Source organism: Canis lupus, chromosome 29 (assembly GCF_011100685.1).
Source record: "Canis lupus familiaris isolate Mischka breed German Shepherd chromosome 29, alternate assembly UU_Cfam_GSD_1.0, whole genome shotgun sequence".
Lineage (NCBI taxonomy): Eukaryota > Metazoa > Chordata > Mammalia > Carnivora > Canidae > Canis > Canis lupus.
This window is the reverse complement of record NC_049250.1, coordinates 7,689,542-7,713,456: the sequence shown is the minus strand read 5'-3', so window position 1 is coordinate 7,713,456 and position 23,915 is coordinate 7,689,542. Positions and strand designations below refer to the sequence as shown.

General features: G+C 34.4%; 1 protein-coding gene across 7 annotated transcripts in view; it reads left to right on the top strand.

The window, feature by feature from the left end:
* The window catches only part of TMEM68 (transmembrane protein 68), a 48,233-nt gene extending 24,848 nt beyond the window's left edge, over window positions 1-23,385 (top strand). For 3 of the 7 annotated variants that reach the window (XM_038579331.1, XM_038579330.1, XM_038579332.1), the window contains exons 4-8: window positions 310-477; window positions 3,573-3,766; window positions 8,846-8,906; window positions 10,538-10,677; window positions 21,998-23,385. In XM_038579331.1, coding sequence (XP_038435259.1) covers window positions 310-477; window positions 3,573-3,766; window positions 8,846-8,906; window positions 10,538-10,677; window positions 21,998-22,102 — 668 coding nt within the window. In that variant the 3' untranslated portion in view covers window positions 22,103-23,385. Of the gene's footprint in view, window positions 1-309; window positions 478-3,088; window positions 3,242-3,572; window positions 3,767-5,785; window positions 5,919-8,845; window positions 8,907-10,537; window positions 10,678-16,773; window positions 16,812-21,997 lie in introns of those variants that run through there. The other 4 variants (XM_038579333.1, XM_038579336.1, XM_038579334.1 and 1 more) reach the window with 4 other exon arrangements.
* Window positions 23,386-23,915: the final 530 nt, after the last annotated feature.

The window sequence follows — 23,915 nt, the reverse complement described above, 5'->3', positions numbered from 1 at the left end:
CAGACCCCAGCATCCTGTTCTAGGCTCTTCTCCTGTGGGTATGCACTCACAACTCTGCTTGAGCTCTGGGCCACCTCCTCACCCTGCCTGAGCTCCAGCATGTACTCCAGGCCACTCCTCCACTCCACACCTGGCACTGGCTCACCTAATGGCTTTAGGACTGATTTGTGTGGGAACAGATAGTGGGAGAAAGAGGAAGGCTTATGTGCTGTTACAAGAAAAAACTGAGTTTTTGAGTTAGTAAACATCCTTTAGGGTAAATAAACTAATAAATATATTTTAAGCATTTGTGTTTTGTCTTTCTAACAGGTTATGAAGTTCATGGGATGGAAAAAATACCAGAAGAAGGACCAGCACTTATAATTTTTTATCATGGAGCTATTCCTATAGATTTTTACTACTTCATGGCTAAAATTTTTATCCATAAAGGCAGGACTTGCCGTGTGGTAGCTGATCACTTTGTCTTTAAAATTCCAGGTAAACTTTGACTGTAGATAGTGACATAAAAATGTTTAATTAACATAATAAAATTATGTTAGAGTCTATATCCTTGAACTCTCTACTATCATTTGGAAAAGCTTTTTGCCTTTTTAGGGTAACACGCTTTGAACTCTAATTTGGGAGTATCTAATTATGTTATTTACAGAGTATATCCAAATATAAGAATATTATGGTCAAAAATGTTACCTGATTTTTTCTTTATTAACAGGTATTTAGTCATTATTTTTCTAAGTTAAATACTGAACTTCCTCTTTAAAAAAATAAATTGTAACTTTTGCCACACAATTAATTTATATTTTGGCATACAAGGTAGTTGATTTTTCATATGATGAATTTTTCCATGAGATACTGATTTTTGAAGTTTAACTTCACAGGAATTAAAGTTTGATTACTATCAGTATTATAGTAGGTCAAAATTATTTACAGTCAGCCAGGATATATTTTGTCTTCATGTAATAATATTGCTTCAGAAACCCTATCCTAAAGAGTCTATATGTCTTTATTGTACTTGACTTGCCTGCTAGACTTATAACTCTTAAAATTCAGGACTATATCCTTCTTAATTTGTTCATAAAGGCTTTATACCTTTTTATTTTATTTTTTAAAAGATTTTATGTATTTATTTGAGAGAGAGCAAGAAGGAGAGAGATCTCAGGAGGAGAGGGAAAAGCAGGCTCTCCCCTGAGCAGAGAGCAGGACATAATTATATCCCAGGACCCAGGATTACATAATCCTAGGAACCTGGGATCAGGACCTGAGCCAAAGGTAGACATTTAACTGACTAAGCCACCCAGGTGCCCCTATACCCTTTTAAAAAGATTAATTAACCTAATGGTTTCAAACAGAGTTTTTAAAAAGCCATTCTAAAATAAGCTCATTGGAGGGCAGCCCGAGTGGCTCAGTGGCTCAGCGGTTTAGCGCTGCCTTCAGCCCAGGGCATGTTTCTGCAGACCTGGGATCGAGTCCCACGTCAGTTTCCCCACATGGAACCTGCTTCTCCCTCTCCCTGTGTCTCTACCTCTCTCTTTCTCTGTGTGTCTTATGAATAAATAAATAAAATCTTGAAAAAAATAAAATAAGCTCATTGGGAATAAATCTTATTTTCTTTTGTCATTGAATCACCAGAAGTAAGCCAACAAAGTTTATAATATGTCCTCTAGAATAATAAAAGCCAAAACCACCCATCAACCAGAGAGACAAACACCAAGCAGTGAATTAAATAATAGTCTACTCAGTGCCTTTCATAGACATGGTTAATGTTTCAAGGATCCTTGTGTCACTAAAAGCCATTTGTACTCTATATAAAAAAGTTTTTCTTTAGAAAGCAATATGATCACTTTTATAATAAATTTGAAAACTAGAGAAAAGGAAGACATCATTATAATCTTACCACCCTAACAAAAACCAGTTATCATTTTGATTTATTGTACTTCATTTTTAATTTGCATATTTTTACATGTTAGGCAAACTCTTTTGTGTTCTTTTTTTTTTTAAATAAAGATTTTACTTATTTATGAGAGAGAGAGAGGCAGAGACACAGGCAGAGGGAGAAGCAGGCTCCATGCAGGGAGCCCGACGGGGGACTTGATCCCGGGTCTCCAGGATCACACCCCAGGCCGAAGGCGGCACTAAACCGCTGCACCACCCGGGCTGCCCCTTGTGTTCTTTTTTTGAAAAAAAATGTTATGTTAGCATTGACATTTTACCGTGCTTTATAAAGAGTAGTTTTAATGTATGACTAAAATATTTACTTAATTAGTTTTCTCTTACAGAATATTAGGTTGCTTCCATCTTTTTTAGTGTGTAATATAATGTGAATATTTTTATTTAACACTTGGCCTTTAAAAAAATTTCTCCTTTATAAGGATCCTGTAATTTGTGAAGCCTATTATGAAAATGTATCTAGTTAAATCAGTGAGCTTTTAATATAGTAAGGGATGAATATTATTTCAATCTTAATATTTTTAACCTTGCTTCAGATCCTTTAATCTGTGAGAAGTTTGGTTAGTCTGCACAATTGTCACTACTCCTATTTCCCATTCTCAATAATATATTGTACTAACATCAGTCAGTTCCAGTTTAGGATTTGGTTAAAATATTTAGTTACTAATAGGATTCTTTCTCTCTTTCTTTTTTTTTTTTTAAAGATTTTATTTATTCATGAGAGACCGAGAGAGAGAGAGAGAGAGAGAGAGAAAGAGAGAGGCAGAGACACAGGCAGAAAAAGGAGGAGAAGCAGGCTCCACGTAGGAGCCCAATGTGGGACCCAATCCCGGAACTCCGGGATCATGTCCTGAGCCAAAGGCAGACGCCCAACCGCTGAGCCACTAAGGCGTCCCAGGATTATTTCTTTCATTCATAAATAGTTGTGGTTTGAAAAACTCTATAAAATTAAGACCTGGAATTGACTGTTAAATAGTTACTTTATTAAAAGCTCTTAGTTATTTTGCTATTGTTATTGATTTAAGAAGTTTAGTTGTGGGATTAACATCATCTAACTTTTAATAGATTTTGTTATAGATGCCAATTTTGGTAGGGCTAAGCATAGTCAGATTTATATTCTCTTGAGTGATTCTTTTTCTTATAGGGTTAAAGGAAGATTAGATTTGTGATTGCTGATGGGATATCATTTCTGATTGCTCTAATAAATACTGTAGACAGTGTTTGGCCATGAGATGCAGTGGAAGGAGCTTTGGACTAGACATACCTGGACTGGAATCTCTGCCCTGCCATTTGCTAGGTGTGTGATTTTGAGCAAGATCTTTCTTTGTCTATAAAATGGGAATCCGAGTCCCTGCTTTCCAAGGTTTTTGAGAGTTTTAATTCAGAGTTTGAATATGTACTGTAACCCGAGTAGTTGGTGATCACTGAGGGGGTGATCAACAAGACAGCTATTACTTTACAAGCAATATTAACTTATGTAAACTTTAAGAGTTCTTGTTGATTTTTAAAAAAGAAAAGGAATTTGCTGATTTATATGGATACTAGCTTTTTAGGTTGTAAAGATTTTTGTCTTGAAGAACTGGACAAGAAGTACTTAAGTTATATCTTCATACTAATGTTTCTTACAGGGTTTAGTTTATTACTTGATGTATTTTGTGCTCTACATGGACCAAGAGAAAAATGTGTTGAAATTCTGAGGAGTGGTCACTTGTTAGCTATTTCACCAGGCGGAGTTCGAGAAGCCCTAATTAGTGATGAAACCTACAACATCATTTGGGGTAATCGTAAAGGCTTCGCTCAGGTTGCAATTGATGCAAAAGTGGTGAGTTGTATAAAATTAATTATTAAAGTAAAGCTAGATTCAATTCAAAATAAAGGCTTATGTAGTGGGCCAGAGTATATAAGAATTTAGATACTTTCATTGCGCTACTTAAAAATTAAGTGTACAGAATTCTTTGTAAGGTTAATGATAGAGAAATATTCCTTTGTGCTTGAGGTGTTATCTTAAAAAAAATCAATCTGGAAATTTGGCAAATACCTATCCAAATTTTAATTTACATTTCAAAATCTAGCTTCTTTTAATTAGATTTGTAAAATACAATTCCTTTGTATTTGTATTCCTTCAGTTACACCTTTTTCAAAAGTATAATTAGTTCAGTTCTATGTATTTTAAGTCTTTGGTATGATTGAGTTGGCATATTTCAGTGATGATTGTTGGTTTGTTTCATTGCAATTCTTTTATCTGTGACCAATTTGTATAATAATAGGGCTTAAATAATACATAACTCCTATTATTTTTTATCAGCGAATGTCATCAGCTATCTAATAGTGTGAATAAAGATGAGAGATATTGGTGTAAGTTAGATCTTTGAAAAAGATTGTATAAGAGAATTAGTTAATAAAATTAAATGTTCCTCAGGGATCCACTATAGTTATTCTTAGACTGGAGAAGGTGAATGCCATTTTGCCCTTTTCTTTTGCGTTGGAAAGTATCTCCCAACTTTTTGGTCTCCGTATTGTACTTTATCCTATGAAACACTTATTTATTACTCATGGAATGTTTCTTCTTTGTTTTCTGTTGTTATTTTAGATTATCTGTTAGAAAAAGAAATGGTAGTCCCTTTGACAGGATGGTGTTCTTTTTCCAGGCCAATTAATTAGAGACTATGGCCAGTACTTTCATGTTTCAGTTTGTGTACCTGTTGCTGTTACATAGAGACAATATGCCTCCTAAGCTTGCTTGTTCTCTTGCAAATACAGAATTACAAAGGAAGTTTATTCATGACTCATTCTAACCCAAATCCAGTATTTGGAAAAGAGTGGAAATTTCTTTTTTTTAATCACAGAGTTAACATAAAATGCATTGAGCTTTATTCTCTGCTGTACTTGTGTACGTGTAACTAACTAGTAGTGCTTTAGTAATGTGATTCCAGAATAAGATTTAATGTATTTGCCTAAGTGTTATAGACAACATAAAAATTTAAACATTATTATCCTCAGTAGGATAATAATTATAAGCTCCCTAAGGACAAGATCATCTTTTTATATTCTGAGTCCTTAGTACAATGACTAGCACTTAGTAGGCTATTTGAATTGAAATGAATTGAATTGAATTGATCTTTTTAACATAATATTAAGCACTACCAGAAAGGGACATTTGGAATTTAACTTTATGTTTAATAGCATTAGTGATGAGAAAATTATTTTATAACACATTTTATTTCCCAAAAAGTCTTAAGCGCTAATGTATATATAAAACAAAATCTTAGGTATATGAATAAAATAAAGTACAAAAGGATATATGCACCATTGTATAAAAATTAAGGGTAATGAAAGTAATGTCTATTAAAACAATGATAAAAGCTAAAAACCTAACCAAAGATAGTTTAATTTTCAGGTTTATATTTTGAAAGAATTATTTCTTAGGAAATTTTAAGATAAAAATTACCAAAATAGATTTGGAATTATATAAATTGATCATGAGATTCTAATTTCTCATTCTTAATTTCACAGATTTAAGGAACATTGCCTGGAAGAAGGCCAGAAAGAAAGACATTATAGAGAGAAAGGAACTATTTTTTTCAATATTTGGTAGAGTTTCTAGATAATTAAGATAATCTAGGGAATTTAAGGTTTTTGTATGAAACTTGAGAAAATTTTATAAATAGCCTTTTATAGGTTTAAAGCCAGAAATCTTTAACATTGTTGATTTACAGGATAGCATTGTACATTTGGTAATTACTATTGTACCACACCAACCTTTTGTAGTGCTTTTAAAGACCTTATGTTGGTACTCCTGTATAGTAAGTAGGTGATGTATATGATTATTCCAATGTTACAGATGAGGAAACTCAGGCACAGAGAGATGAAGGGATGGAGGGATCAGGTCATACAGCAAGGCAGAAGCAGAGCAAAGCATACAGTTCAGGACTGCAGGCAACCGGTGCTGTTGCCACCCCTGACTGCATTTCACAGTGAGTCTGCTGACTTTGAGATTAGAGGGACTTCCCAGATACATAAGGGAGCTCTTTCAAGCATGTTTGGAGATAGTTGTAAATGGTACAAGTATCCTATCGGGGAAACCCCTTCATAGTCCTCATAGAATTATGAACTTTGAGTAAAAATTTAAGACTGTTGTAGGAATAACTACATTTAAATTGTGACATAGAGATTAAAGTGAAAAATATCTAGATTGTCAATGCAAGTTAACATACTACTGATAAAAAATGTTTAAGGTTTATTTGAATACAGGCTTTTTAAAAAAAGTTTATTTATTTATGATAGTCACACAGAGAGAGAGAGAGAGGCAGAGACATAGGCAGAGGGAGAAGCAGGCTCCATGCACCGGGAGCCCGACGTGGGATTCGATCCCGGGTCTCCAGGATCGCGCCCTGGGCCAAAGGCAGGCGCCAAACCGCTGCGCCACCCAGGGATCCCCGAATACAGGCTTTTTAATATACCTTAAGTCACTCTTATTTTGTGAAATTCCTGAGAATATTTAGGTAACTTTATATCTAAATAAGGTGGAAAACTATTAACCCATTTACTCAAGTTGGAAAACAAATAACTGATATAAAAGAAAATAACATTTGTTTTAATAAAATTGTTTATATGTATTATATCAATCCGTAAAATAACCTTTGAGATAGTATAATTATTATTATTCCCATTTTATTCGTGAAGAACCTGAAGCCTAGATGTGGTAAGTTACTTGTCTAGTGGTGCTCATTTATTTTTAGGAGCAAAGTTTAGACTCTAAGGCCATATTAAACTTATTCCCCCAGAATAGTTTTAACAAAAACACATTCCTTTTGCACACATGTGCATACACATACATACAGAGACACAAGTATACATGGAAACAATTTAATTCTAGGTTACTTATGCAAATACCTTGTACATAAAAAGTATACAAGGAAAGAAATGAATAATTGTATTACAGCAACAAGTTGTAATAAAGTAATGCTCATAGGTTTAAGGCTGTAAGCTTGAATGCGAATTTAGAAACTTGTATACCCAGACTGTAGCCTGGAATAGAGTGAGCCTGCTGGGATAGGCATTTTCCTGTTTAGTAGGTTCTAGATAGATCTAGCTTCTGGAGAGTAAGCTCTTTAAAGGGTGGAATGTAACCTGAAGAGTCTTTATAAAATGCATGCTTCAGTATGAACTTAGGGGTTCATGCCAGCCAGTAGACATAAATCCAGTGGTACTGGTCAGAGAAGACGAAGGGTGTATATATGAGCTGAATGGTTTCTGTTCCTTCAGAGCCATGTTATGTTCTTAATTCTAAAAATATTTTATAATTCTTTAAAACATTAGGATGTCAGCAATCACTTTATTTTACAAAACTTGTTGTGGTTTCTTAGACATAATCTGAATTTTGTACGAAACAGTAGTGTACTTGGTTTTATGTCTTAGCTTTGTAAATTAACACTATGAAACTTTAAATTCTTCCATCAGAGTTCTTTTCTTTACCAGACTTCTTTTTTCCTAACTGATTTTAAGATTGCTGCTGCCTGTTTCTGACACTTTGTATTCAGAGAATACAAACTACTTCATTATATGCATTGTTTCTCTGTCCTGTGTCTTCTTCATTCCTTCTTTAATTCATCCATCACACTTTGTTTCAGCACCTAGTCTGTTCCAGGCACTATTCCAGGTGCTGGGGATACAGCGGCGAACAAAACAATGGCTCTGCTGTTAGGAGTCTTCCTTTTGGTGAAGGGAGAGATACAATAAATAAATGATAGTAGTTATATGTGAAGTAATAAGTTTTATGAAGAATGTTATCCCTGTAGTCCCTTTTCTTCCAGTCTGCCTTATCATACTGGTTTCCGCAGCTGGATATGAATGGTACTTGACAGGATGAGCACTGGGTGTTATACTATATGTTGGCAAATCGAACTCTAATAAAAAAAAATACAAAAAAAAAAAAAAGAAAAAGAATGGCTTTGTAAACGTCAGCTTATGTAAATATCTCAAACGCTGCTCACTAAGCAGGTAACTCTGTATTAGGCAAATACTGATGGTAGAATGTAAGTAAAGCGATGCTCAGTTTTTAAAATTCTAAAACATCATTTAATTCAGTGTATTTTGTGTGCATTTTAAAGTGTTTTTATTCAGACTTTTACTTACTTTGGTTTCACCATAGCAGAACCTCCGTACATGATCCTTTGCTACTTCATCATTGTTTTATGACATGTAATTAAAGTCTCCATTTAAAAAAAATCATACATAGTCACTGGTATTCATGGAATAATAAAAACCATGAACTTGTGAGCAGAATTCCTCTAAAATTAATGATAAAAGGAATTGTTTTTTATATATTTATATGTATGCTTTTCCTTTTTTTTTGCAGTGAGTCTTATACTTTTCATTAATGTTGAACATTTTTGTTTAGTAATCCCCCCCCTCAAAAATAGTGTTTCAGTAGTTCTATGACAGCATCTTGCCAAAATCTATCTTTTAAATTTGTATAAATTTCCCCATAGATGGGCTATCTGCCCTGTTACTTTTTCTCCAGTGAGCATACTATTCAGTGGACCATGAAAATCAATTTAATTTACCATACTAATTTTATTTAATGAAATTAATGATTAGTGCAATCTTTATTTTGAGTTTTAAGGGTATATTTGGAAGGATAGGAAAGTTGGTAAATGAAATATATATTACCACTAGAGGGTAGTGTTTCCAATTTTTGTTTTTATAAATGATCAAGTTAAATTTAGGCTGATAAATCACACTAATCACTTTTATGACCTTTTTATGATAAAGTATACCTTTATCTTAAAAATTCCTCATTTTCATAATCTTAAACAAGCCCCAAAAGTTTGCATTACTGACTCAATGGAGTATTGAATGGATCAATATATTTACTTTTTAATTCAAATTCTCTCTTTAGCCCATTATTCCTATGTTTACACAAAATATTCGAGAAGGATTTAGATCACTTGGAGGAACAAGTAAGTTCTGATTCATATGGTTTTTCTAATTATAATGTAATATTTAGAATATTATCATTTAATATTTGAGCTTTTGAACCCTATAAGAAATTCTATTGAGTTATTATTTTAGATAATGGATCTATTATTTAGATGTTTCTCTATTTAAAGTCTAAATGATAACTGAATCTAAGTAATGGTAGTTCTTAGGTGTTAGATTTTTGTTAAGAGTTTCAGATATGTACTGAAGGTTCTTTGTTTTGTGGGCTTCTTAAAATAGAGTGAGTTATCTAATTTCCTTCATTGAACTATGCTGTTGAGGTTTAAAACAAATGTACCCATTACCCAGACTATCCTCCTAACTCACCGCTGAAGAAGTTACAGCTTTAAAAATGGATAACAATATGATATTGAATTAAGATTAACAAACTAAGGACGTATCATCTGCCTTAGTTCATTTCTGTTACTTCTGTTTTTTTGTTTTTAAAATATTTTGAACCATGATACATTTACATTATAGAGTTCTTTTTGCCTAACTTTAATTTATGGGTAACAAAATAAGCGTGGAGTGTAGATATAGGAGAGATAACAATTAGAAGTGCTTTTTCTTTTCAATTTCTCTGTTTTCTTATTTTGAAATTTTCATAGTTGGTTTTTATACCCTATGATTTATATATTTGATTGATTATATTTTATATAGCACTATATTGTTCTTATCCACATAAAAATCCCCTCCTGAAGAACTTTAAACTTCCATTGTTTCTTTTATGTGTAATGTGAGTATGTTGTTAATATTCTATTATATTTTTTAGGTGTTACCTTTTTTACCTTTTCTTTTTCAAATTTAAAGTGGAAAGGCAGATTGATGTGATGTTAGCTGTTACTGTAGAATTATTTATTCTAATTTTCTCTCAGGCCATTTCATCAGAATTTAAGTTGCATACCAGAAATTATTCCTAATTTTGTTTCTTTAATATTAAAGTGGTTTAAAAATTGCTGTTGACTGCTTTTTTACTTTCTTTTTTACTTAATCCCTCAGTTTATTTTGTATTATCACTTTTAATCTTGTTAGGTTTCATCCTTGGTCATTAGCATTAGTAATTTTTGGTTACTATATGTAAATTTCTTAATTTACAATAATAATTTTTTTCTTTACCTATCAGTGCATTTTAGTTTCATGTTTATGTGAATTTATCTTATGCTTTTATATTTTTCTTTTATTAGTCTAGGCCTGTATTTGTGAGCCTTTACACTTTTTAGCTTCTAGCTTTTGGTTTCAGTCTTTACCCTTGGTTTTGTAATAATAGTATTTAACTTGCCCTTAAAATTCTCATATTTTTGAAAGCTCATTTTTTAAAAATTAAAAAACCTTATTTTGGGGGGCATTTTTAGGTTTACAGAAAAATTGAGTGGAAGTACAGAGAATACTCATAAAGCTTCTTAACACTTCAAGTTTCTCCTATTATTAACATCTTACATTTATATGCTACATTTGTTACGATTGATAGAAAGCTCATCCTTAAAGAAACATTGTATTGCCAGGAGGTGATACTGTTTGCCACTTTCTTATAAGTCTTACATTATTCATTTGAAAGTTATTACTTGCTCAGAATATTTAACCAATTAAAATAATTTTATTTACTTTAAAACAGGGTTATTTAGGTGGCTTTATGAAAAATTCCGCTATCCATTTGCTCCAATGTATGGAGGTTTTCCAGTGAAATTACGCACCTATTTAGGTGATCCTATTCCCTATGATCCAAAGATAACAGCAGAAGAATTAGCTGAAAAGGTAAATTCTTTCTTTCTTAATCTTTGAACAGATTTTTACTTTCAATTATTGTATTAAAAATTAATTCATTACTTTATTCTACAGACATGTTTTAGATCAGTGGTGCTTTTTCCTTGAGGGGATGTTTGGCAGCATCTTGAGACATTCTGTTATTGTGACAAGCAGGTCCTGGGAGGTGGTGGTGCTTCTGGCATTTAGTAAGTAGAGGCTGGGGATGTTGTTGAACATTCTAGTATGCCCAGGACAGTCCCCTGCAACAGAGAACTACTCATTTTCAAATGTCAAAAGTGCTGAGGTTGGGACTTTTGGCACTGACAATTAAAAAGTTTTATAAGTGATGTTCAGAAGAAAGCTTTGACTTCCATAAAAAGAAAGCATTATTCTTGTTGGATAGAAATATCCTGGCAGGAAAATGGAATAGTGTATAAGAGTGTGGATTATGAAATCAGATCATTCCTAGTTCTACTGTTCATTTGCTCTTTGACTTCAGGGAGTTGGTTTGCTCTTTCTCTTCAAGGAAGAGAATAGTACCCACTCAGTTGTCCCTGAGGATTACACGATATTGTACATGTTCATTGTTTAAAACAGTGAGTAGGATATAGTAAGGGCTCTGTGAATGCTGGGTACTAACATTATTAACAATAGTGAATACTATTGTCCTAGGAACTTATAGTCCAGTAGAGGAGCTGATAACTAAATCACCTTCTCTGGTGATGCGTTAACCACAATGGTGTGCTTATAGCAAGGTTTCTTAACTTGGGTACTACTGACATTTTGTTGTGGAGGCCTGTCCTGTGCACTGTAGGATGTTTACCATCTCTGGCCTCCATTAGTTAGATGCCAATAGCACTCCCCATCCTCACCCATCACTCATTGTGGTAATAAAAAAATGCCTCTAGACCTTTTTATATGACCCCCAGTGGGACAAAATCCCACCCGATTAAGAACTGCTATCTTAGGGTATTATGGAAGCACAAAGGAAAGATGTAAATTAGATCAGGCATGCCTCCTAGAGAGAGATGATGTTTGATTTCAGTTTGGAAAGACAAAGAATTAGCTGGACAGAGTGAGGTACAGGAAACTGTATAAATGGATGGCAATATGACATAGCATAAAATCTTTGGGGAGTTGAGAGTAGTCTTGTATACCTAGAAGAGATATTATAGGAAATGAGGCTAGAAACCAAGGAGTCTGTACTATGATGGCCTATAACTGATTTTGTTTTCTGAAAGCCAGGGCAGAGGTGGAAGGGGGATTGCTCTTGAAAATAGGTGAATGGGGCAGCCCTGGTGGCTCAGTGGTTTAGTGCCTCCCTCAGCCCAGGGCATGATCCTGGAGACCCAGGATCAAGTCCCACGTCAGGCTCTCTGCATGGAGCCTACTTCTCCCTCTGCCTGTGTCTCTGCCTCTCTCTCTCTCTCTCTCTCTCCTCTCAGTGTATTCTCATGAATAAATAAATAAAATCTGGAAGGAAGGAAGGAAGGAAGGAAGGAAGGAAGGAAGGAAGGAAGGAAGGAAGGAAGGAAGGAAGGAAGGAAAGGGAAAGGGAGAAAGAAACAGGTGAATGGTAATAGGTTTATGTTTGGAAAGATCCCTGGAAGCAATATGAAGGCTGAATTTGAGTAAGACCAGTAGAAGCTCAAAGTGGGAAGAGAGCGCTTTGCGAAGGAAAAAATAGGAAAAGCTTCCTGGAATGAGGGCATTTGTGGTGCGTCTTGAAAGAAGAAGGATGTGACTTGTACATATGGATTTGGGGCTAGAGGAAGAATATGAACAAAGAAATGGTGATGGGAAAGTTGACCATATACCAGCTGTGTTAAGCAGTCTGAGGTGGTTAGAACAGCAAGGTTGGGAAAGACTGCCTCTTAAATTCTCCTCTGGGAATTTTACAAAGCATATTAACATATTAAAGGTCCTAAGAAGCCCTACTATAAACAGGTCTATTTAACTTTGTTTCAAAGTGCATGTCTCAGTCTCACTTGACCAAACTCTCTCCTTATTTTTCCTCGAATAGCACTTAATGACAACTGTGGAATAAACTTGGGGAATTACTAGTTTGGTGGGTAGGGTTTGGTGAGATGAAACCGGAAAAGTCAGTAGGAGCTACATTTTTAGGTTCTTAACTATCAGACAATGAAATTTGTCTGCCAAATACATTTCAATTAGGACAGGCCCCTGTTTGGGAGTGGCTTATATCAGTTTCATTCAAATTTATTTGGCTAAAGCAAGCAGATGTATAATCCGTTTTTCTACAATAGATGATTCTAGCAATTGTGATTACTTAGATCCATATAAATATTAAGTGCACTCTTTAAGAACAGAGGTTATGCTATGAAGTCTTGTGTCTCCAGTTCCCAGCACAGTATTTGGTATTTAATTAGATCTCAATAAATGTTTGATGAATGAATGAATGACTTAATGATCTCTTTATCTACTTGAAAGGGAGAGCAGCAAGGTGCAGATTTGAGAGATTTTACAAAGATAGAAAATATCAGACTTGAAACCTAATTTTATAGCCACCTGCAGGATATGTACGTATATATTTATATACATGGCGGTTTTTTTTTTTTAAGATTTTATTTATTTGAGGGAGAGAGAAAGCACACGTGTGTGTGCCTGTGATAGAGACAGTAAGAGGGAGGGAGGGAGGGGGAGAGAGAGAGAGAGAGAGAGAGAAGAGGGAGAAGCAGGCTCCCAACTGAGCAAGGAGCCAGATGTAGGGCTCCATCTTAGGACCCTGGGATGATGACTTGAGCCAAAGGCAGGCACTTAACCACCTGAGCCACACAGGCACCCCAGGTTTTGAATATACTGCACTGGGGTTTAGGAGAAAGGTGAGAATTGATGATGAAGATTTAGAAGTTATCTGCATGAGACAGTTACTGAAGTCATGAGCTTTACAAAGCAGCTTAGAGAGAGAAAGAAGAGGACTTAGGACAGACCAGCGGACACATGTAAAGGGTGTGCCAAGGAAAATACTCAAAGCTGACAGAAGGGGAAGTGGCAGAGAGGTAGAGAACAAATAAATTTGGGTGACAGAAATCAGCGGGAGAGGATGTTTAAAAAATAGGAGTGCTCAGGAATATTCATCCCTGCAAAGACATCAAGGAAGAAAAGATTACTCAGCTTGCAGAGAATATAAAACTAGATAAGAGCCCTAAATGTCATATTATTGAATTACCTGGAAAATGGGATGAATGTATTTTGATTATGACTTTATACCAACATTTTGATTTTTTTTAAGTTTTAAAATTGTGGTAAAAAATATAAACATCACTTAACCATTTTAAGTGTATGATTTATTATTGCTAAATATATTCACATTATTGTGCAACCAATCTCTAGAACCTTCTCATTTGCTAAGTTGAACCTGTGTACTCAGCACCAGCCACCCATTGTTTCTCTCTCTTTTTTTTTTTTATATATATCCATCAACATTTTATGCCAGTTTCTTTTTCGTCTGCATAGAATTCTTTTTTCCTCCCAGCCCCGAGCTTTATCAAGATATAATGGACATATAACATCATAAAAGTTTAATGTTCAAGGTGAATATTTGATACATGTGTATATTGTGAAATGATTACGACAATAAGGTTGGGCGACACTTCTTTCTAGAAGTTTGACTACTGTAAAAAAAAAAGTAGAATCATATGATGTTTGTCTTTTTGTGACTGGCTTATTTCACTTAGCATCATGTCTTCAAGGTTTATCCATATTGTAGCATGTGACAAGATTTCCTTTTTAAATATTTCATTATATGTATATACCATATTTTGTTTATCCATTCATTGATGGACATTTGGTTTGCCTCCATTTTCTTGGCTGTTGTGAATAATTTTACAGTGAATATGGGTGTACAAATATGTCTTCAAGATCCTGTTTTGAATTCTTTTGGATATATACCCAGAAGTGAGATTGCTGGATCATATGTAGAAAGAAAAAACTCCAGCTTTTCCCCCCTTTAGGGAAAAACCCAGCTTCCAAACTATGTCTTTCTTTCACTTACTTTTACACACAACATGACTTCTGACACTTCTGGTCACCAAATGTGTGAAGGTTTTTTCTGCCATCAAGCAATTCTCTGACACCAGCTGGATGTCATAATTGAACTCAATTCTGACACTATCTACCTAGAGATAGTGTAGATCCCACAAGTCTATTCCCACCCCACTCTAGATGCTAATCACAAGTAGTAGGTCTCCATGTAACCCACAATTTCTTAGTTGGGTATAAATTGGAGGTTCCCACAACCCCTTCCCAGGTTCAATTAATTTGCTGGAATGGCTCACAGAACTCAGGAATACACTTACTTTTATCAGATTATGAAACAATATGATAGAGGATACAGATGGACAACCAGGTAAAGAGATGACACAGGGGGAACAATAAGAGGGCCCCAGGTTCAGGGCCTCTGTGGAGTTGGGGTGTGTCACCCTCTTGGTGTGGATGGATTCACCCACCTGGAAGCTCCATGAACCTTGTATTATTGGGATTTTATGGGAGATGATGATAGAATCAGGCTGAAAATTCCAAGCTTCTAGTCATGGTTTGGTCTTTCTGATGGCCAGCTCTTACCCAGAAGCCATCCATGAGGCTAGTAAAACAAAAGATTTTTATCAGCCAGGAAATTATAAGGATTTGAGTGCTGCATCAGGAACTGAAGTTGGAACCAAATGTTAGAACAGAAGATGCTTCTAGTGCCCTTACCACTTAGAAGACTATAAGAGTTTCAAGAGCTCTATGTCAGGAACAAGGGCAGAGACCAATACCTATTTTCTATTATCTTATACTATGATCATTCTATTGTTAATTTTTCAAGGAACCTCATCCATACAGTTTCCTATATTTGACCATGCCATTTTACATCCCTACCAGCAGTGCACAAGGGTTCCAATTTCTCTGCATCCTTGTCAACACTTGGTATTTTCTGTTTTGTATGTTGGTAGCCATCCTAATGGGTGTGAGCTTGTTGGCTATTTGTATATATTTTCTGAAGAAATGTGTGTTTAAGATGTTGGCTCATTTTTTAAAATCGTATTTCGTTTTTTTGTTGTAGAATTGTAGAAGTTCTATATATATTATAGATATTAACTCCTTACTAGATATGTGATTTGCAAATATTTTCTCTCATTCCATAGGTTCCTTTTTACCCTGTTGATTGTTTCTTTTGTCGTATACAAGTTTTTGAGTTTGATGTAGAGCCATTTTTCTATTTTGGCTTTGTTACCTGTTCTTTTGGTGTCATACTCAGGAAATTATTGCCAAATCCAGTGTCACAAAGTTTTTCTCTTATATTTTCTTCTAGGAGCTTTATATTTATAGTTTTAGGTCTTATGTTTAGCTTTTTAATCCAATTTGAGATAATTTTTGTTTATGATATAAGATAAGGTTTAACTTCATTCTTTTTTAACATGGATATCTAGTTTCCCATCACCATTTGATGAAGAGACTGCCTTTTCCCCATTGCATGGTCTTGGCACCCTTGTCAAAGATCATTTGCTCTACATTCGAATGTGTTTTTCTGGGTTGTCTATCCTATTTCTTTGGTCTTTGTGTTTGTCTTTATGCCATTACCATACTGTTTTGATTTCTGTAGCTTTGTAATATGTTCTGAAATTGGAAAGTATGAGGGCTGGAACTTTCTTCTTCTCTTGGCTATTTCGAGTCCTTTGAAATTGCAAATGAATTTTAGGATTTTTTTTTTCTATTTCTGCAAAAAATGCTATTGGGATTTTGATAAGGATTGCCTTGAATCTATAGATCACCTTGGATAGAATGGACAGCTTAACAATATTAAATCTATTAATCTATGAACACAGATGTCTTTCTATTATATTTGTGTGTTTAATTTTTTTAGCAATGTTTTATAATTTTCAATGTGTAAGACTTTCCTTTCTTTGGTTAAGTTTTTTCCTAAGTATTTTATTCTTTGTGATGCTATTGTCAATGAGATTGTTTTGTTTTGTTTTCAGATTGTTCATTGTTAAGCATGTACAAACACAGCTGATTTGTGTGTGGATTTTATATCCTGCAGCTTTGCTGAATTCATTTATTCTGTTTTTTTTTTTTTCCTTTTCTTTTTGGTGGAATCTTTAGGGTTTCTATGTATAAAATCATGTCATCTGTGAACAGAGGTAATTTTACTTTTTTTTTTTTTTTTTTTTTACTTTTTCCTTCTGTGGATAAGTCTGATTTAATCCTGTAGGGTAGACCTTATTGCTGTTCTACACATAAGAAAACTAGATGATTTATCAGTTTTGCTAGGGTGTGTTACAGTAACAAACAACCAATCTCAGAAGCTTAGAACAGTAAAGCTTACTTCTGGTTCATGTTTTATTTCTCCTGAGGTCCATGTCTTCTTTCTCCTGGGTTCAGGCTGATTCATGTGGGACATTGCCATAATAAAGAAAATGTCAGGAGTGGAAACTTTTAAAGCTTCTGTTTGGATATAGCTCACTTATTCCCACTGACAGTTACACGGCCACACTGGACTTGACTGGGACAAGATCTGTATTCCTCCCATAAGATGGCCCAATAGAGAGGGAATGAATTTCTATAATCTACTATACCTTACTGGGACTCAGCAAGACCAGGCACTTAGAAAAGGATATGCAGCTCAAACAGCTATAATGTGTATTAGATGAGACTTTTCAAATCAGGCAGCTGATATGTGGGAAGTTTCACAAAGGGAAAGGGAAAGAAACATTATATGCCTTATCTACGAACTTCATTCTTAGAAAACTTACCTCCAGGTTTCCTCCTGGTCCTTTAAATATAATCACAGTTTATTGCCCTCCTGCATTCTGAAAACAAAACTCTGTGACACTCCTTGACAAGGTCAGGACATGCTCTCTGCAAAGCTAGACACTTGTCTCTTCCAGGAGAGATGCCTTACTGATAGCACTCCAGGAGTCTTAAATCAGGGTGAGACTGTAACCAGTGACATTGCTTCTGCCCACACTCCCTTTAATGTTAATATAGCACATTTCTTTGCTTCCCCCCAACAGTGCATTCTCTTGTAGGGTAAAACCAATTTTGTTTTGTTCTTTTAAAATTTTTTCTCCCATGGGACGCCTGGGTGGTTCAGCGGTTAAGTGTCTGCCTTTGGCTCAGGTCGTGATCCTGGAGATCTGGGATCAAGTCCTACATCAGGCTCCCTGCATGGAGCCTGTCCCACATCAGGCTCCTCCCCACATGGAGCCTGCTTCCCCCTCTGCCTATGTCTCTGCCTCTCTTTCTGTGTCTCTCATGAATAAATAAATAAAAATCTTTTAAAAAATTAAAAAAATTAAAATAAAATTTTTTCTTCCTATTAGGATTTAAATGGGCCAGAGATACTTAGGACCACTTTTTATAAATACTATGTACCTTTTGGAGAAAATAGAAGATAATAGAAGAGGGAAAAAACCCCTGGCGTGGAAGTATAAGGATCTGGGTTATAATCCTTGTGCTACCACTAGGCAGCAGTGTCACTTTGGATAAGTATGTACTTCTCTAGTTCCAGGTTTCCTTATTTGTGGAATGGAGAAATTGAATTAGATGATCTCAGACATTTCTTTCAGGTCTCAAGTTAAATGAACCCTTATTTTCCTCAGTTAAGGAAAATGTATTACTGATAGTTAAATTTTAATGCCTTGATTTTTCATATGAGGGTTTTTCATATGAGAGCAACATTTATTCACATTCATGTTACTGGTACAATTAGATATTTTATATATTAAAATATAAACATTACAACCAGATCAATTTAAACTAATTAAGAAAGGCAGTTTTTCTGAGTCCTTGAAATACATCAGTATTTCATCAGTTACTGATGGTAACATCAGTTACCATCTCCAGTTATTTTATGTACTTTATTATCAGTACCTAAAGTAACAAGTAGTTTACCAAAGCACAGTAGAATTTCTTGGGGGAATTTATTTAAATACATAGTTGCCACGTTCATATTTTTGATTATAAGTTGTCATTTAGTGAACTAAAGTTTACTTGAAATAAAGAATACTTGAAATTTTTCTTTTGTGAATATATTGTCATGATTTTCCAGTCTTCGTTGTTAATAATGTAAGCATAAACTGTAAGATAATAATCCCTGGATTATCACAAATTCAAAATTACTAGCCTCCAAGTTAATGTGGAAATGAAACCTCATTTTAAAAATGGATGATTTGATTGTGGGGAACCATTTTGTAAACACTATCTAAATCTTAATTAAAATATACTGTGCTAATGCAGACTGAACAGGGCAGTTGGGACATTTTCTGAAAGTTCCCTCAGTTTTAATCTATTGCTCTGTCTCCGTGTTTACAGTGTCTGTTTCTGTGTTCTCTTTAACTCTTTACAGTCTTAATCCACACATACATATAAATACAAGTTTATGTATACATATATACGTGTGTGTGTGTGTGTGTGTGTATAGTTAAGGTGGAAAGAAGATGGAGAGAAGTAGATAGTCGTGAATGGTTATTTGGGAGGTGAAATGAATGGATGTTGCCAATGGATTAGCCATTGTGAGTGAGAGGCAGGAGTTGTTAAGGATGACTCCTAGGTTTTGACTTACTTGGCTAGATTCATGGTACTGTGATTTGCTGAAATGGGGAAGGAATTAAGGAAAGGCCGAAGTATGAGAGGGAAAGAATGTTAGGTTAGTCTTAAGCACATTGAATTTGAGGTGCCTTTATAACATTCAAGGAGGGGTGCCTGGATGGCTCAGTGGTTGAGCATCTGCCTTTGTCTCAGGCCAGGATCCTGGGGTCCTAGGATCGAGTCCCACATCAGGCTCCCCACAGGGAACTGGCTTCTCCTTCTGCCTGTGTTTCTGCCTCTCTCTGTGTGTCTCCCATGAATAAGTAAATAAAATCTTTCAATTATGTATATATAACATTCAAGGGAAGTCATATTGAACATTTCTTTATGAAGCTGAGCAGGCTGGAGATAGAAATTCAAGAGTCATCAGCAAATGAAAGGTAATTAAAGTACTCTGAACCTTTGAAGAATAAGTCAGTGCCTGATTTTGGGATTAGAAATCTGCAAAGAAGATTAAAAAGGAGCAGCCTGAAAGCTAGAAGAAAATCTAGCTTTTCCTCCAGTGTAAGAATTTCAGAAGCAAGATCAGTGGTGATTAAGAGGTCAAGTAGGATTAAAAGAATGTTACTGGGTTTGGTGACAGAAGGGTATTTTGGTGGTTTTGCAAGAGCTGTATTTCCTTAATGCATTACCCTGTTACATCTTCACCCCAAACCCTTCCTTGACACCTCAATTCATATTAAACAAAGTCTGTACATTTTCATTTGGTGTTTAGCGCCCTTCATGATTTAATTGAATTCTAATTTTAGAGCCTTGTACGCCAAGCTTCTGAACACATACCTGAAACTCCAGCCAAGCTCCCTAACTCACCATTCCTTAGGCAGTTGTTTTCCTGTGGTCTTTTTCCTCCTGCTCTTTCCTTCACTGTCACTAAAATCTTACTGGTCCTTGGAGACCCAGACCAAGCAATACCTTGTTCATGTGTCCTTACTTGTCATTACCCACCAAATGGGCTCTCAAGTCCGAACTTCCAAATGCTTTCTTATCACATCTCAGATGATAGATACATCTTACAAATGATCTTACATTTTTATTGCTTTGTACTTGATCCACTTACTAAGTTATGAGCTTGAGATTAGAGATTTATTTCGTTAATGTTATAGCTTCCAAAGCATCTAATGTTTTCTAAATAAATGAATAAAATTAAAAGAACATACTTCACAGAAAACAACTTATATTAGCCACTTTAGTACCTGAAGACATGGTTGCAGTTTCATTTATTACTTACAATAAGTGTATGAAATAGTTCTTCTTTCACAAATGTGAGAACTTGTGGTTTAGAGAGGCATATTTTTAAAATGCATATTTGGACCAGGGTTTATTAAGTATATTTTAAAAGAGATACAGGCCAGCCCAGTTGGCTCAGAGGTTTAGTGCCACCTTCAGTCCAGGGTGTGATCCTGGAGACCCGGGATTGAGTCCCACGTCAGGCTCCCTGCATGGAGCCTGCTTCTCCCTCTGCCTGTGTCTCTGCCTCTCTCTCTCTCTGAATAAATAAAATTAAAAAAAATAAAAGAGATACAACTCAGAACCTTTTTTTTTTTTTTTTAACTCAGAATCTTAACTATAGAGAACTAATGGATTATTACCAGAAGGGAGGTGGGTGGGGGGTTGGATGAAATTGGTGATGGGGATTAAGGAGTGTACTTGTGATGAGCACCAGGTAATGTATGGAAGTGACGAATCACTAAATTATACACCGGAAACTAAATTTTTTAAAAGATTTTATTTATTTGTGAGAGACACAGAGAGAGGCAGAGACCTAGGCAGAGGGAGAAGCAGGCTCCCTGCAGGGAGCCCAATGTGGGACTCAATCCCAGGACTTCAGAATCACACACGCCCTGAGCCAAAGGCAAACGCTCAACCACTGAGCCACCCAGGCATCCCCACCTGAAACTATTACACTATATGTTAACTAACTGGAATTTAAATTAAAACTTAAAAAAAAAGATGAAGATCTAATTTATGAAAGGACTCATTGAAAATCTAGCATCTAAAAGGAAGTGTGTATGCATGTACAAACATGTATAATGTGCATGCACACAAATTTTTTTAGATAGCCACAAACTGATCCAAAAGTAAATATTATTTATTTTTTATGTATTTATTTATTTTTTGTAAATATTATTTAAATTTGTCATGAGTTTAATGGGAAACATTATTTTAGATTTCTTTTCCATTACTGTGACTTAATTTAAATTCCTGTTGAACTGTCTAGAAACTGACGTAATGAACTAAAAGGCGTATCAGCTCGTTTACAGTTTTCCTCACTTTTTCCTCTTATACTGCCTGCTATAGTTGTTTGGGTGTGTAGTGATGAGAGAAAAATACACAAAAGTTTATTCATGGATAGAAAGAAGTAAAACTTCCTTTCCCATTTGCCCACTAGAAAATTTCCTGCTACTTTTCTTCTTCTGATTTTTTTCCTTCAATTCCTTGTAGTGTTCATTGTATGCAAAGTACTGCTGTGCTCAGTGCTGGAGAAATATGAAGCTGTGTCTTAAGGAACGTGCAATCTGGTACAGAAAATAGCCGGGTAACATTAACTGTACTCCCAGCATAATAAAATCAGTATGAGGACTACACTGGGGGTGTTCTGAGAAGGAAATCATTCATTTTGAGGAAAGATGGGTGCTGAATTAAGGAAGACTTTTTGAAAGTAGTATATTAAAATCTTTATAAAAAATCTATTTTGAGAACTAAAAGAATAATGGCTTTTCTTTTGTTTTCTTAATAGACAAAGAATGCTGTTCAAGCTTTGATTGATAAACACCAAAGAATACCTGGAAACATTATGAGCGCTTTGTTAGAACGTTTTCATAAAAAACAAAAGATCAACTAGAAGACAATTTAATACATTTATATTAGTATGTTTGTGTTTGTTGTACTGTCCTTTAAATTTTGTAGGTTCTATCATTAGTATTTTTAAAGAAAATGTTAATAAGCATCTTTCACTGAACTTGTTTAAAATTGTATTGTTGATTTTGTTTTTGCAATAGTGTCAAATTTAAATAGTAACTTATTACATGCCTAATAATTCAGAAAATGATCCTGTTTCTTTTTATAAATTCCTGATAATATAATAATAAACATATAGATTTTAAAAACTAAGTTCATTAATAACAATTTAGGTTTACAAACATTCCTAAAGTAATGCATCTAATCTGATTCTGTTGCACTGAGCTTATTTTGCAACAGATTTTGCAAGATGGCATAATTTAGTATAGACATTGAAGTTAGAGAAGAAATACTTTCATCTGTCCCTCATTCCTTTCATGACCTTGGGCAAATCATATAATGTTTTGGTGCCTCAACAATTCACTTTTTAAAAACAAGCTAATACTATGTTGAGGAATATTATTTTAAATTCTTTTTTAAATTTTAAATTCTTTATGTTTGCTGTGATTGATAACTGTAGAACTGAAATTATTACTGAATTAAACAGTACCAAGAATTTTTAGTTTATTTATATATATTGGCCCACACAATGTTTAAATTATTTCTTTAGGTATGATGTCAAGTTGCCAAGCCCACGGAAAATATACATTGTTTTTCAAGTTGAACAAAAAAGAAATTAAGAAAAGTAAAATTTTTAATAATTATTTTTAGTATTCTATTTCTTAAGAATCAGTAGATAGACCATGTAGGGTGTGTTATGCATTGTCAGCTATGCAATGTGGCATTTAATAGTATAAGGTTAAAAATCACTGTTGTGCTCTGCATTTCATACGTTAGAAGCTGATTTTAGGCTGATAAAAGCAGAGCAAAAGAAAGTTCTGCTTTTGCTCAATATCATGGCTTATTTAGCTTGATTTTGCAATGAGTCAAATGGTTTATTGTTTCAATAAAAATATACTTGAATGATAAATTTATGTGAACACAAAGCTTTCTGAAAAATTAATGGCTTTCAATTTGTTGTCTCCTTGAAATCTGAATTTTAAAAGTATTTAAATGGAAGAGTACCAGAAATAAATGCAGTATCTCCCTCTTCCTTTTTTAGACATTAAATTACTTGGATTTTTGTATAGATTTTTGTATAACAGGTATATATGTATGATGTGTTTAATGTATATAAAATTAAGCAACATAAAAATAAAGTAAATTGCAATTCATTTTCTTGTGAAATTGCATGTGACATTATCTTATTTTAAACTAATTTTTTGTTTTACTGTTTATTCATTTTTCACCCACAATCATATTCATCTCTCAGCCACAATGAGTAAACCTTACTTTCTAATGTAATAAATATATTTTAATTTCAATTTCAATGAAAAGAGTCACTTAGTGATTATTTGCAGCTTTCCCCCCCTCTAGCAGTTAGCAGTGTTTCTTTGAAATCGATAATTATTTCCAGAATGAATAAATAAATGATTATAAAATGAATGAGAATAATGTTTTGGAGCAACTATTGGATTTAAAAATGAAAGAAAGAACAATATTCATTGCTAATGTAGCAAATGCTATTATTTTTTACAGTATTTAAGTTTTACTGCTTTACTTAAAACTTTGTTTTGTTCTTCAATACTTGGACTAACTGCAAGTCATCCTGTCTTGCTCAACACAAGATCTTTGTCTTTGCTCTTTGAATTTAAGTGCCATTTACAAGAATGAGGGGATATGATCAAATATGGAAATATAAGTAATAATGGAAAGGG